Genomic DNA, 16,069 nt, shown 5'->3' with positions numbered 1-16,069 from the left:
TGCAGAGTCTGCACGTTCTCCCTGTGTCTGCATGGGTTCCCTCCCACAGTCTGAATGATGTGCTGGTTAGGTGCATTGGCCACGCTAAATTCTCCCTCTGTGCACCCTAACAGGCGTCAGAATGCAGCAGCTTGGAGACTTTCACAGTAACCTCATTGCAGTGTTAACATAATGTAACGTGACAGTAAAAGATAAACTTTTACTTTGCAACTTCTGAAATTACAGTAACTTCATCGCAGTTGAAGCTTACTTGTGACACTAATAAATAAATTTTAAACTTTAAAACTCTGGGTTGGCAGTATTGGCGGAGGGGTCTTGCCACAAGGTGGTCTTGATTTCAGTGAGCCTGTCCCCAGCCTCCCACCTTTGGCTGCCTGGCATGTATGTCTGGTGTCTCACACTTCCCGCACAATTGGAACATGGTCAGACTCAACTGAAAGATTCTTGGCCTTTCCTCTTCTCCTTTTGTGCTCTTATTTTTCTCCTGGGTTACTCACCGCAGTGTCCGAGAGATTTATTTCCTGGAGACCACAGGGCAATCCTGAAGGTTGGCATTTGAACATCTCCCATCTGTGAGTCTCCAGTTGGCACCCGATAGTCTCCATCTGAAAGCAGAGCTGTGAGCACCTACAAGTGCTGGCTGGTTCACTCTTCATCCGGCTTATGTGCTCAAAGCAAGATACTGTGCCAAAGACTAGTACAATACCACCTCACTCTCAACATGTGGGCATCACTAGGAAGGCTTTGTACTGCCAGTTCCTACTTGAATTGAACTGCATTCCCACTTTGGAAAGCTATTAGCAGAGATGGTGCTGTGGTGATTGAAATAACTCCTCAGAGGCCGGTGTCCATTCACTAAATTCCCTTTATTTATAAACTCTATTCCACTCCAAGATTGATGTGGTGATGCCGGCGTTGGATTGGGGTGGGCACAGTAAGAAGTCTCACAACACCAGGTTAAAGTCCAACAGGTTTACTTGGAATCACAACTTTCGGAGCACTGCTACTTCATCAGGTGAGTGGGAGTTGTGTTCACAACAGAGTATATATAAACACAAGCTCAATTACAAGATAATGATTGGAATGCGAGTCTTAACAGATAAGCAAGTCTTTACAGGTGCAGACAATGTGAGAGGAGAGAGGGTTAAGCACAAGTTAAAGAGATGTGTATTGTCTCCAGCCAGGACAATCAGTGAGATTTTGCAAGCCCAGGCAAGTTGTGGGGGTTACAGATAGTGTGACGTGAACCCAAGATCCTGGTTTGAGGCTGTCCTCATGTGTGTGGAACTTGGCTATCAGCTTCTGCTCAGCAATTCTGCATCATTGTGTGTCTTGAAGGCCACCCTGCAGAACGCTTACCCGAAGCTCAGAGGCCGAATGCCCTTGATTGTTTGATTGACTTGATTACCTGTTCAGACTCGCATTCCAACCATTACTTGTAAATTGAGTTTGTGTCTGTATATTGTGAACTCAACTCTCCACTCACCTGATGAAGGGGCAGCATTCCGAAAGCTCGTGCTACTAAATAAACCTGTTGGACTTTAACCTGGTGTTGTGAGACCACTCGCAGAGTGCTTCAGGTACACAAAGCCAGGAGTGCCAGTGGACCTGACATTCCCATATTTAGAAACAGGTGAGGCACCCTGATTGGGCAGGCAATTATGGCCTCAATCAAGGAGCTCATACTCCAAGAGACCAAATTCATTGGAGTCATTGCAGTGGTAATGTCAGTGGACTGGTCATCCAACTGCTCCGGGAGCACTAGTTCAAATCCCACCGTGCAGCCGATAGCATCAATAGTTTATAAGAATTTGAAATTGAAAGCTAGTTTTGGGTGACTGTGCGGAGTTTGCGGAGTTTGCACATTCTCCACGTGTCTGCATGGGTTTCCTCCAGGTACTCCGGTTTCCTCCCACAGTCCAAAAATGTGTGGGTTAGGCCTTGCTCAATTGCCCCATAGTGTCAGGGGGACTAGCTAGGGTAACTATGTGGGGTTAAAGGGATAGGGCTTTGGTGGGATAGATGTCAGTGCAGACTCGATGGGCTGAATGGCTTCCTTCTGCATTGTAGGGATTCGATGATTCTAATAACAATGACCCTGAAGTATTAACAAAACACCATTCCACCCACTAATGTCCTTCCCGGAAGGAAATCTGCCACCCTTACCCAGTCTGGCCTACGTGTGACTCTGAAATGGCCTGGCAAGCCATTCAGTTCAAGGGCAATTAGGGACAGGCAACAAATGCTGGCACTTGCCAGTGATGCCCTCATGCCCCATGAGAGAATAAAATAAATGCCAGGGCTGAAGTCATCTCGGAGTCAGAGAATTGTTACGGCACGGATGGAGACCATTTGGCCCATCTGCATTGGCGCTTCAAATGAGCATCAAGCCTCCAGACCAGAATGTGTAAGGATGGCAAAGTTCCTTCTATTAAGGCACATTAGTGAACCAGTTGGGTTTTTTTTTAACAACCATCCACTTTTACTGGCACTGGCTTCTTCCCTTTCAAAACTGAATTCAAATTCTCAGAATATCGGGGTAGGATTTGAATTCATATCCTCTGGATTACTTGTCCATGTGTAGCCATTGTACCACGCTACCGTCAAGATTCGAGAGCCTGTATCATTGACCAAGTCACAATAAGCTCCTAAGCAAGGGGCGGCACGGTAGCACGGTGGTTAACACTGCTGCCTCACAGCACCAAGGACCTGGGTTCAATTCTGGCCTCGGGTCACCGTCTGTGCGGAGTTTGCCCATTCTCCCCATGTCTGCGTGGTTTTCCTTTGGATGCTCCGGTTTCCTCCCGCAGTCCAAAGATGTGCGGGTTAGGTGGATTGGCCGTGCTAAATTGTCTCTTTGTGTCACGGGGACTAGCAGGTTAAAGGTGTCGGGTTACAGGAATAGGATCTGGGTGGGATGTGTGGCCGGTGCAGACTCAAGGGGCCAAATGCCCTCCTGCAGCGCTATAGGGATTCTATTTGCTTGTCGGTGGGAATCCAAATGGTTATGGGGGTTTGGGTAGCACAGTGTTCACAGTGTATAAGATTTTGATAGAGGTGTATAAGATTTTGATGGGTATAGAATGAATGCAAGCAGGCTTTTTCCATTGAGGCTTGGGGAGAAAGAAAACAGAGGGCGTGGGTTAAGGGTGAAAGGAGAAAAGTTTAAAGGGAATATTAGGGGGGCTTCTTCACGCAGAGAGTGGTGGGAGTGTGGAATGAGCTGCTGGATAAAGTGGTAAATGCAGGGTCACTTTTAACGGTTAAGAAAAACTTGGACAGGTACATGGATGAGAGGGGTGTGGAGGGATATGGTCCAGGTGCAGGTCAGTGGGACGAGGCAAAAAATGGTTCGGCACAGACAAGAAGGGCCAAAAGGCCTGTTTCTGAGCTGTAAATTTTCTATGGTTTCTATTAGTGGACCAGGAATCTGGAGACCTGGAACTGGTGAGCCATGGATCTCCTTGGATCGAACGCCTCCATAGCAACGTGGGAATTTAAATTTAGTTAATTAAATCCAATTCAGGAAGAAAAAGCGAGTTTCAGAATGGGTGGTGGATATGCTCTAATGCTGTGAAGTGATGCATTCTTCTAAGAAGGACAGAGAGAGATGATATGGAATATAGGATGGCTGGAAGGCTGCAGACCGGTAGTTGCTTTCCTGGGAGCAATGTGGGACGTGGGGGACGTGATGATGAGGTAGGTGTGGGTGGATGCGAAGGGGGTGGGAGGGCTGTGCTGGAAACATTTGCGACAAAATCATGCCTCAAAACTGTTCTTCCTCTGATAGGCCTGTGTGTTTCCGGCACCCGCCATTTGCAACCAGCACCTTGATCCCGGCTCTGATCTTTCTGTTGCAGGTGGGGACCGCAGCAGCGCAGGGAGTGCCGGGAGTGTGGCCAGCGCTCGGAGCTCCGGAAGTGGCCAGAGTGCCGGGGGAACCACCGCAGCCTCGGGTTCCGAGGGGAATAAGGTAATGCTCAAATCTCACTGACGTTCTTACTTTTTGTGAGTAAACTGCCCGGTCACATGGTGGAGTGTCAGACACGCGGCGGTTACGTGGAATGTTATTTAACCCATGGAACCCATAAGCAGTAAGGAAAGGTTTGGACCACGTGTCCCACTGAGGCTGCTCCACCATTCAGTACAATCTTTATTGTTCTTAGGTTTTAACATTTTCCCACCTGTTCTCTTCATCCCTCAATTCCCTGAGAAACCGAAAATCAATCTATCAAATATATTCAGCAATGCAGCATCCACGCCCGCTCTAGGGTAGAGAATTCCAAAGATTCACAGTCTTTGAGTGAAGTAATTTCTCCTTATCTCAGTCCTGAGGGCAGGCGATGGCCTAGCGGTATTATCGCTAGACTATTAATCCAGAAACTCAGCTAATGTTCTGAGGGCCCGGGTTCGAATCCCACCGCTGTGGCAGATGGTAGAATCTGAATTCAATAAAAAATTGTCTGGAATTAAGAATCTACTGATGACCATGAAACCATTGTCGATTGTCAGAAAAACCCATCAGGTTCGCTAATGCCCGTTAGGGAAGGAAATCTGCCCACCTTGCCTGGTCTGGCCTACATTTGACTCCAGAGCTACAGCAATGTGGTTGACTCTCAACTACCCTCCAGCTGGGATGGGCAATAAATTCTGGCCAGCCAACAACACTCAAGTCCCATGAATGAATAAGAATAAATAATTGGCCCCATATCCTGGGAACTGTGCCTTGTGGGACTACTTGTCCTGTGGAAATAATCTCTCAACGTTCATCCTTTCAAAATCTTGAATGTTCCAATCAGTAGCCACTCACTCTTCCAAACTCCAAAGGGTGGCACAGTGGTTAGCTCTGCTGCGTCACAGTGCCAGGGACTCAGGTTTAATTCTGGCCTTGGGTCACTGTCGGTATGAAGTTTGCACATTCTCCCTGTGTCTGTGTGGGGTTTCCTCTGCATGCTCCGGTTTCCTTCCACAGTCCAAAGATGTGCGGGTTAGTTGATTGGCCATGTTAAATTGACCCTAGAGTCAGGGAGATTAGCAGGGTAAATATATGGGATTACGGGAATAGGGCCTGGGTAGGATTGTGGTCGGTGCAGACTCGCTGGGCTGAATGGCCTCCTTCTGCACTGTTGGGATTCCATCATTCTATGAATGTTGGGTTGGGGGGACTTTCAGAGTCCACGTGAGCTCCTTACAATACTCATCAATAAGTGAGTTAGAATCATAGAATCCTGCAGTGCGAAGGAGGCCATCCAGCCCATCAAGTCTGCACTGACTCTCTGACAGAGTATCTTACCTACAACCTCTCCCCTGCCCTATCCCTGTAACTCCACACATTTATCATGACTAATCTATTTAACCGACACATCTTGGGAAACTGAGGGATAATTTAGCATGGACGGTCCACCTAACCTGCACATATTTGGAGTTTGGGAGGAAACCGGAGCACTCAGAGGAAACCCAGGCAGACACAGTGAGAATGCACAAACCCCACACTGTCACCTGAGGGCGTAATTGAACTCAGATCCCTGGCACTGTAAGGCAGCAGGGCTGACAACTGCGTCACCGTGCCGCCCTTGACAGTGAGGGGATCCAAACCCTTGGATAAAGGAGATCAGCACCTCAGTCCCTAACATCCCATGGACTTCACTGAAACTATGATCTTCAAAAGCTCCACGAATAAATGCCGGTGAGGTCCCAAGCTCATCCCCTGCTCTGTGCCCAGTTTGCCACTCTCAATCAGGGTGGTTAGCACAAACAATCCTGAAGGCTGGACAGGGGCACCTGCTCCCTGAACACTGTGGGCCGAGTACAGTACTTGTTTGTACCACACCAAAAGAGGGCAGCACTGAGCTCAACTGCGACGGCCTTCATGGTTAGATAGCTGATGCACACGACGGTTACTGTAGCCAGTGGATTGATATCCATACCTGTAAGGATGAAGGAGAGATCACTCCCTGCCTGAGAGGGTTTCCCTTCTTTATTGAACCGCAGCTGCTGCCTATATTGTCATGGCAACCTCTGGTGTTGATTATTGTCATTTCTGGTGGGCTACTTTCTCCAGGATCCAGTAAGGACAACCTGACGTGACTACAGTATGTGGGAGGTGGGGAAGTTCACATAATACTACAGTGCAGAAGAGGCCCTTCGGCCCAGCAAGTCTGTGCCAACACATGAAATGTCCTGACCTGCCCACCTAATCCCACTCGCCAGCACTTGGCCCATAACTTTGAATGTTATGGCATGCCAAGTACTCATCCAGGCACTTTTTAAAGGATGTGAGGCATCCCACCTCCACCACCCTCCCAGGCAGCACATTCCAGGCTGTCACCACCCTCTGGGTAAAAAGGATTTTCCTCAAATCCTTCCTAAACCTCTCGCTCCTCACTTTTAACTTGTGTCCCCTCGTAACTGGCCCTTCAGCTAAGGGGGACAGCTGCTCCTTCAGTTGCACTCACTTGGCACCTTACTATAAGCAGCATGGCCACAATAATAACAGGGGAGGCAATGGCCTAGTGGTATTATCGCTCGGCTATTAATCCAGAAACTCATCCAATGTTCTGGGGACCAGGGTTCAAATCCTGCCACAGCAGAAGATGGGATTTGAATCCAATAAAAGAAAATCTGAAATTAAGAATCTACTGAGGACCATGAAACCATTGTCAAATTGTCAGAAAAACCCATCTGGTTCATTAATGTTCTTTAGGGAAGGAAATCTGCCATCCTTACCTGGTCTGGCCTACATGTGACTCCAGTGCTACAGCAATGTGGTTGACTTTCAGCTGCCCTCCAAGGGCAACTAGGGACGGGCAATAAATGCTGGCCAGCCAACAACGTCCATGTCCCACCAATGAATAAAAAAAACTAAGGACCTCATTAGCATGGCAGAATGAGTGCTCCAGAGTATGGGGGGAAAAGAGGGAGGATTAATCCTGGAAACAAATCCAAAGAATTATATCCCCGTCCTCTGTCTCCTAACTCCCGAAGCACCATTTCTTATCATTCGCTGAATAATTGTCCTTTGGTAAAAAGTTGATGTTTGCCATCTGAACGAGATTGCTTCATACTCTGTAGCTTCAAGGATCAATTATAGCCTCATTATCCAACAGGTGGGGAGTCTAATCCTTGCCACAGGCAACCAGTAGAAATGTAATGATAATGATCCCTCAATACCTTGCCTGCAGTATACAGTAAAAACATAATTTGAAGGTAACTTCATTCCATGCTGAAGTACCTCTGAGCACCATTAAATTGACCAATGTAGCTGAATGACAAAATGCAAGGGGGTTTCTCATTTAAAAATGACAGATACCCTTTGCAACACTGCATTTTTCAATAGGGTCGGACAACTTGCAGCATTACGATCATGGGACTCATGGAATCATCCAACTCCATGCATCATTACTATCAGTTATTCAGACATGCAAATGCCAGTGTTTTAAGTGGACTCCCTTAGGAGTTTGGATCTTTCCAACAGCTTTAATTTACAAACCCTTTCCTGATATTTACTGTTATACACATCAAGCGTCAGCAATGTTTCGATTGGCACCCACAGATTAAGTAATGGGAACTGTGGATAATAAGGAGGCTTTAAAGGAAATTCAGTTACCTGGAGAAAACACCCGGCACGATAGCACAGTGGTTAGCACTGCTGCCTCACTGTGCCAGAGACCCAGGTTCGATTCCCGGCTTGGGTCGCTGTCTGCGTGGACTTGGCACGTTGTCCCCATGTCTGTGCAGGTTAGGTGGATTGGCCATGCTAAATTGCTCTTTAGTGTCCAAAGATGTGCAAGTTAGGTGAATTGGCCTTGCTGAATAGCCCCTTCATGTCTAAAGATGTGCAGGTTACGTGGATTGGCCATGTTAAATTGCCCTTTTGTATCCCAAGATGTGTAGGTTAGGTGGGTTGGCCATGGTAAATGTGCAGGGGTATGGGGCAAGGCAGAAGGATGGGATGCTTTTACGAAGGGTCAGTATAGACTCAATAGGCTGAATGGCCTCTTTCTGCACTGCTTGGCTTCTGTTATTTTATTCTATGTTTCTAAAAGTCAGAGCTCAAAATGGACAGCTTCTTGATAATATCCTCATTCCAATCACAACACATCAGTCTCCTAGAATATAGGAATCTTAAAATATCTTCCCATGGCAAAGTACTGATGCAGAACGTTTGGTCAGAGAGTAACCTGCATGTAGATTGAACAAGAATTAGATTAAGCTGCATGATTACCCCACGCTCAGTCCCACTGAGGCAGGCAGCTAACAAACGTTTGTGCTGTCCGCTCCCCTGAATGTCTGCGCTGTGCAGCCCAGCGTGAAACGTGCTGCTGAATGGCTGCACAGGTGCAGGTAAGCCTTGGAGCTAACCTGCATCTCTTAAAGGCACCCTGCCTGCCTCCTGAGGGGAGGCAAACTCGAAGTACAAAAACTGCTGCAGCAGTCTCAGGAAGGCTGGGCTGGAGGACCTGGGGCAGCGAATGGAGTTGGGGTGGCTGCAGTTTGGCTAAGTCTGTCTCTGGTGAAAGGGAGGCACCTCACACACAGCCCCTGTCAGAGGCGGAGGTAGCAGAAAGCTCCCTTCAGAGCCTTGGTGGCGAGAGGGCCTTTCGATCAGCGTATTCCTCCTCCTTCCTCTTGGCACTTCATCTGCTTTTTGCAGCCTGCATCCCATATCCCATTTCTTCTTTGCATAAAAACATTACAGGCCATAAAAACATTACTGAGGTAGGCTTTGTCCTGTTAGGCCAGGTAATTTCTTTAAGCCTTCTGACCAAGGCCCAACAACACCGAAAATCCCAAAGAGTTGGCGCAACTCCTCCAATAACATTGAACACAGAGCTTTCACCAGCTTTGCGCCTGTAAAAGAAGTTCAGACATATTGTACCTCACCTGGAAGTTGGATGGTTAACCCTTTAAACAGCACCAGCTGGGGAATGGGGTTTGAGGGTGGGATGCGTGGGGGAGGGGTGGCAGCTGAGTTCAACTGGGACTGATTAAGAGAGGCTGTTAATAGTCCAAAATGGCTGATCATGTACCCAATCAGCATTTAACGTTGCTTGGCGTCATGACACTTTCATGCTTCAGGTCCACGCACAGCAGGCCCCCTCCTAATGATCCTGTTGTCAGGGTGACTGAACAGCATATTGCGGGAAGCATTCCGGTCAACATTTTTTGCGTTTTGGGATTCTGCCGCACCAGGGAGCCAGATTTTGCTGCTACTGTCTCAGTACTATTAGCCAGATGCTGTACAGCACCTCACCGTGTGTCGCTAAGGTAAAATATCCACTCCTGGTGCAGGGGGATTGAGCGTAGAATATGAGATGTCACAATTACGTTACTGGATTAGTAAATAGACGCCTGAAGCAAAGCTCCAGAAACGTGAGTGCAAATCCCACCATAACAGCTGAGGGAATTCAAATTCAGTTCATCAAATCTGGAATAAAATGAGTGAATAATAATCCTGAAACCACCAGATTGCCGTTTAAAAAAAAAAAGATCCATCTGGTTCACTAATGTTCTCCAGGAGTGGAAATCTGCCGTCCTTACCTGGTCTGGCCTATATGTGGCTCCAGACCCCACATTGGTGTGGTTTATCCACCAAAATGTGGGGGTGTCGCGGGGCTGGCCAGCGATCGAGCTGGCCGGCAAACCGGAAGCTGGTGGTGCAGGGCTACTGTGCATACACCGATCTCAGCACTGACAGATCAGCGCAGGTGCAGTGGCCCACTCTGTGAGCCTATTTCAGCCTCTCCAGTGGGGATAGGCCTTGCCCCCTGAAATTGAATAATATTCACTTTGGTGGCCTCAGCAGTGCACAGATTCTGCGAGATTCTTCTCTGAACACCCACTGGAAAAAAAACAGAGTGAATTACTCCAATTCTCATGCAAATTCGACACTTAGAATTTTTGGGAGAATTCCGCCCTCAGACTTCTGGGATGTCTGTCTGCAACCACAGCGTTGGATAGCCGTGGCAACGTGCTGCAGGCAGCCGTCAGTGGAACATCACCTCCGTTCCCTTTGACATAGGCCATCCTCCAGCCTGAGGTAAGGAAGTCATCCGGAGTGTCCTGAGCTTTCCCTTGAGCGGGTGACTTTCCACTTCCCGGCACGCCCTCTCCGGTGCTGGCGGCTAAATATGTTGGCACATGTCAGAAAGCCAGCACGTGTGGCTTTAAAACAAAAGGGCGTCAGGTGGATCAGCATAGATCAGTCGCAAAGAGCTGTCTATATCGAGACTGTGTTTGTGCTGCGCAACCTGGAGCTATCCCTTAAATAGTAACCAAACCCATTGTGGGAAAGCTGTTTTAGCACATATATTGTGACAGAACATGCGCTGGAGTCCTGAGAACCACAACAATTTCTGAAGGGAGGCTGCTCTCCCCCCCTCCATCTCGCCACCCTTAAACCGGTAACGATTCTTTATTTCTGTTGATGTGATTTTTTTTTTTATTTGATGCAGTCGGGATTTCTCCCACAGTGAGCCTCTAACCATTCTTCCCCATTTTTCCTTTCTTGCTTCGATGCTGCAGCTACTAACTACAGTGCTCACCCAGAAGGGATCCACACCAGAGACAACAGGAGGCGAAGGAGTAGCCAAATCGGAGCAGCCCGCAGGTAGGCCTCGAATGTTGAGCTTTGAACCCTTTCCTTTGAAGTGGCGAGGGGGGGAACAGCAGGAGAAACAAAGAATGCAAATGAATGAATGCCTCCAGTTTGTGTTAGCTCCCTCCGTCCCCCCTCGTTAAAAACGAGGCTGACACCACGATGAGTGTGCACTACAAGCCTAAAGGCTAAGATGTAAATTCAAGGACAAATGTCAGGATTTATTTACAGGCACTGGTGCTGTTTAATGTAACACAATGGGCGGCATGGTGGCACAGTGGTTAGCACGGCTGCTTCACAGCTCCAGGGACCTGGGTTCGATTCCCGGCTCGGGTCACTGTCTGGGTGGAGTTTGCACGTTCTCCTCGTGTCTGCGTGGATTTCCTCCGGGTGCTCCGGTTTCCTCCCACAGTCCAAAGATGTGCGGGTTAGGTTGATTGGCCATGCTAAAAAATTGTCGTTAGTGTCCTGAGATGTGTAGGCTAGAGGGATTAGTGGGTGGATATGGGGGTAGGGCCTGGGTAGGATTGTGATCATTACAAACTCGACGGGCCGAATGGCCTCTTTCTGTACTGTAGGGTTTCTATGATTTCCACGACTGTGCAATTTATAATGAGGTATTGCATCGACAAGCTTTGTGACGTATTCCAGGGAAAGGCAATTTGCCACAAATATCATTTACTTTAATCATTTTTAACAAATAATATTCACCGTTCAGGCTGAGGTGAATGGGTGTCAGCCTCTTTGGTCCCTCATGAAGGTTCTCCTCATTTCATCCTTTCTTGATAGTGGTGGCATCAGTGCTGGATTTAGACTTGGTGAGGCCCTCAGCTATATAAAGCTTGGAGGCCCCATGTTAAAAAGTTACACCAAAAGGTCTCACAAAGGTGCATACAAAACAGGACATTGGGTCGCCACAAAAGAATTGAAAACATATTTATGTCTTTTAATTATTTAATAGCAAGGTCTTTAAAGTGAAAAATACAGATTATTTTCAAATGAATTCATTTAGTGGCTTGATCTCACTCGTAGATTATAATATAGTATACCCTGGAAACAATACTTAAATGTCATTTTAAAAATAATTTTAAGATATATTAATATATATACAAAATGCTGACAAAATAAGTAATCAGGATCATTTTTATTAATATAAATAATAATGAAATCGTTTGCAAAATCAGAAGACTGATATCAGACACAACTTAAAACATATTGTAAACCTTCTGAAATTTTGTGAGCCCTCAGCGCATTGTGAGACCCTAAGTTGTAGTTTGTTTAGTTTATGCCTAAATCTGGCACTGGGCGGCATGGTGGCACAATGGCACCGTTGCTCCACGGTGCCAGTGACCCAGGTTCAATTCGGGCCTTGGGTGACTGTCTGTGCAGAGTCTGCACGTTCTCCCCGTGTCTGGATGGGTTTCCTCCGGGTGCTCCGGTTTCCTCCCACAGTCCAAAAGACGAGCTGGTTAGGTGTGTGTTTCTCTCATAAAACTGGTGTGTTTCTCTCATAGAATCACAGAATCCCCACAGTGCAGAAGGAGTCCTTTCGGCCCATCGAGTCTGCATCGACCACAATCCCACCCAGACCCTATTCCCACAACCCCACATATTTACCCTGCTAAGCCCTCTGACACTAGGGGCAATTTAGCATGGCAATCAACCCAACCCACACATCTTTGAACAGTGGGAGAAAACGGGAGCACCTGGAGGAAACCCACGCAGACACGGGGAGAACATGCAAACTCCACACAGACAGACACCCGAGGCCGGAATTGAACCCGGGTTCCTGGTGCTGTCAGGCAGCAGTGCTAACCACTGTGTCACCACATTGTCTTACTCAGGCTGGTTTGGTCTCTAGCTATTCCGACACTTTGTCAAACTAAAACAGATGGGCGTATTTCACGCCACAATGTTGAGGGACCCCCAGTCCAAGCACAACATAACCTCCCCTCACCCCACCACGGAGGTCTCTCAGGTGCTCCCTTTGCCTTCCGTAAAATAGTAAAGTTTATTTATTAGTCACAAGTAGGCTAACATTAACACTGTAATGAAGTTATTATGAAAATCCCCATACTCCAGTGCCTGTTTGGATATACTGAGGGAGAATTTAGCATGGTCAATGCACCTAACCTGCACATCTTTGGACTGCGGGAGGAAACCAGAGTGCCCGGAGGAAACCCACTCAGGCAGGGAAAGAATGTGCAAACTCCTCAAAGACAGTGACCCAAGCCAGGAATTGAACCCAGGTCCCTGGCACTGTGAGGCAGCAGTGCTAACCACTGTGCCCCCGTGCCATCTCATAGTCCAAGCTCCACAGCAGCCATTGCTATTTCAGAGCACCCAACCCCAGAGTCTCATCTTGCATCCCCGCTAGGGTTCGTGACCTACTGTCTGAGAAGCTCCGAGATGAAGGCGCTACTGAAAGTAGTGAAAGATTCATAGGGATGATACTAGAACTGAAAGACTATCTCTATCTTAGGGGCGGCACGGTGATTAGCACTGCTGCCTCACTGGGCCAGGGACCCGGGTTGGATTCCCGGCTTGGGTCACTATCTGTGTGGAGTTTGCACGTTCTCCCTGTGTCTGTGTGGGTTTCCTCCGGGTGCTTCAGTTTCCTCCCACAGTCCAAAGATGGGCGGGTTAGTTTGATTAGCCATGCTCCTTAGTATCAGTGCGATTAGCAGGGTAAATGCATGGGGTTATTGGGATAGTGCATGGGTGTGTTTGCAGCTGGTGTAGACTCAGTGGGCTGAATGGCCTCCTTCTGCACTATAGGATTCTATCAAGAAAGATTGAACGAGGCAGGGACCCTTCCTCTTGCGGGGTGATCCGATATAAGCCTTTAAAATTCTGTAAGGGTTGGACAGGTTGGACGTAGAGAGGATGTTTCAGAGGAGCTCAGAATTAAGGGAGATAATTTGAAGGTGTGGGGGTGATTGTGTGTTACAGATCACTCAGGGAGTGGGAGTTGCCATGGCAATGTACACTTCTCCACAAATGTTGTGACTGGACGGTAATGTTCACATGGCTTGGCCAGGAATCCTCCTGCTCTTACCAGCTGTCATCGGCCTGCGTAGGAAGGATTTACCCAGAGCTTCTGGCTCAGAGCCAGTGACGCTACCCCCTTGCGCCACATGACCTCAAAATACATGGAATAAATATGACAAACAATTCAGGAGCAACTTCTTTCAGAATGTGGGCCTCGCTCAGCATCGATGCATTTAGAATCGTAGCATCTCCACTGTGCAGGAGCAGGACATTCGACCCATCGAGTCTGCACTGTCAACAATCCCACCCAAGCTCTATCCCACATATTTACCCTGCTACTGCCTCTAAGCTAAACATCCCGGGATACTATGGGGCAATTTAGCATGGCCAATCAAACTAACCTGCACATCTTTGGACTATAGGAGGAAACCAGAGCACCTGGAGGAAACCCAGGCAGACACGGAGAGAATGTGCAAACTCCACACAGTCAGTCACCCGAGCTGGGAGTCGAACCTAGGTCTTTGGAGCTGTGAGGCAGTCGTGCTAAGCACTGTGCTACTGTGCCACGGAATGTTAGATAAATAATTGGCTTGCAACTATCTTTTCCTGGCAACTGAACATCTCAAAACACTTTCCATGGAATCATAGGCTGGAATTTTACTGCCCTGCCCGCCACGGGAATCGGAGCGGGTGAGGAATGGACAATGGGAAGGTCCATTGGCCTCGGGCAGGATTTTAATGTTTTGGGACGAGTGAGGCTGTAAAATCCTACCCATAGAATCATACAGTGTAGAAGAGACCCTTTGGCCCATCAAGACATCGACATGCCTGAACCAACTGACCTCCCTCGTAATCCCATCTACCGGCACTTGGTCCATCGCCTTGAGTGTTGATGGAAAAAATTGAAGGGTGAGATTTTCCGATCCCACCCACCTTGCACCCGGAAATTCCCACCCAAAATCAATGGACCTTTTGCTCATCCATTGAATTTTCCATCCTGCCCACTATGTTTCTCCCATGTGGGCAGGACTGGAACATCCCTCCTGGAATGCAGGAAGCGCAGCAGCCAATTTGTACACAGGAAGATCCCACAAATAGCAGTGTGATAATGAGCAGGTCATCTTCTTGGTGATGTTGATTGAGGGGTGATTGTTGGCCAGGGCACCAAGGATAACTTCAGGCCTCTTCCTTGAACTAATGGAATGAGATCTTTTGATTCCCACCCAAGCAGGCAGATGCGGCCTCAGTTGAAGGTCTCCTCTGACAGTGTAGCACTCTCCCAGCACCACAACGGAGTGTCAGCTGAAACTTTTTTTAAGCTCAAGCCCTGGAATGGACTTGAACTCAGAACCTTGTGACGCAGAGGTACAGATTCTACCTACAGAGCCACGAGTGGGAAAGGAGTTGATGCTTTTTTGCTGATAGGTTGAGATGGAGATGAGTGGGAGGAGGATTCTGTGAAACACCGGCATGTAGGAGTTAGGTGCAATGGCCTGTCTCCTCGTTGAAAAGTGTGTGTAATTCTGGCTCCGAGCTGTCGTGTGCACAAGGCTGACGTGCTAATACGGCCCATTTAATGATGTTTTGTGTCTGCGCTGCTTTGTCGCAGGAGCTGGCCGGCACCAGACTGGATCCAGCTGCCCATTGGCAGAGCAAGCGTACAGCGAGCCACAGCTGAAGAAGGCTGAGCCACAATCCGAAACAAAGGTGAGTGAGTCTGAAAGCACCAGGACACTCCTGATAAAATACTCACTGAATAAAGCTGCAAACGTTCAAAGCTGTCAGGATTTTCTCTCCCTGCCTCCCTTCTCTCTCTCTCTCTCTATCTGTAGCTCTCTCTTTCTCTCTTTAGCTTTCTGTCTCTTTCTCTCTTTCTCGCTCGCTCTACTTTTTTCCAATTCTCTCTCTCTCTAATGCTCTCTCTTTCTCTATCTCTAGCTCTCTCTCTCTGACTCTCTTTAGCCCTCTTTCTAGCCCTTTCTTTTCTTTCTCTCTCTGTCTCTCTCTCATTTTCTCTCTCTCTAGCACTCATTCTCTCACGCCACCTCATTCTCTTTCTCTCTCCCTCTAGCGCTCTCTTTCTCTCAGTCTCTTTCTCTCTCACTCTCTCTCTCCCTGTCTCTTTCTCTCTGGCTCTTTCTCTGGCTCTCTCTCCGGCTCTGTCTCTCTATCTCATGCTCTCTAGCTTTCCCTTTTCTCGGTCCCACTTGCTCTCTTTCTCTCTAGCTCTTTTTCTCTCGCTCCAGCTCTCTCTCTTTCTCTCTCTCTCTCTCTCTAGCTCCCTCTTTCTCTCTCTGGCTCCCTCTCTCTCTATCTCCGTCACTGTCTCTCTCTCTCTCTCTCTCTCTCTAGCCCTGTCTCTAGTTCTCCCTCTCTCTCTCCCTCTCTCGGTCTCTCTCTAGCTCTCTCTCTAGCTCTCTCTCCCTCTTTCTAGCTCTCTCTTTCTTTGTCTCTCTCGCTTTCTTGAGCTCTCTCTCTCAG

At 48.0% G+C, this 16,069-nt stretch overlaps 1 protein-coding gene across 6 annotated transcripts in view; it reads left to right on the top strand.

Annotated features, from left to right (window-relative positions):
• The window catches only part of caskin1 (CASK interacting protein 1), a 634,002-nt gene that overhangs the window by 548,828 nt on the left and 69,105 nt on the right, over positions 1–16,069 (top strand). For all 6 annotated transcript variants that reach the window (XM_080206871.1, XM_080206870.1, XM_080206867.1 and 3 more), the window contains 3 exons: positions 3,861–3,973; positions 10,525–10,609; positions 15,198–15,295. In XM_080206871.1, the coding sequence (XP_080062997.1) occupies positions 3,861–3,973; positions 10,525–10,609; positions 15,198–15,295 (296 nt within the window). The remainder of the gene's footprint in view (positions 1–3,860; positions 3,974–10,524; positions 10,610–15,197; positions 15,296–16,069) is intronic.

Source organism: Carcharhinus amblyrhynchos, chromosome 18, assembly GCF_965287045.1.
Source record: "Carcharhinus amblyrhynchos chromosome 18, sCarAmb.v2.hapA, whole genome shotgun sequence".
Classification (NCBI taxonomy): domain Eukaryota; kingdom Metazoa; phylum Chordata; class Chondrichthyes; order Carcharhiniformes; family Carcharhinidae; genus Carcharhinus; species Carcharhinus amblyrhynchos.
This window is presented reverse-complemented; position numbering and strand designations above follow the sequence as displayed.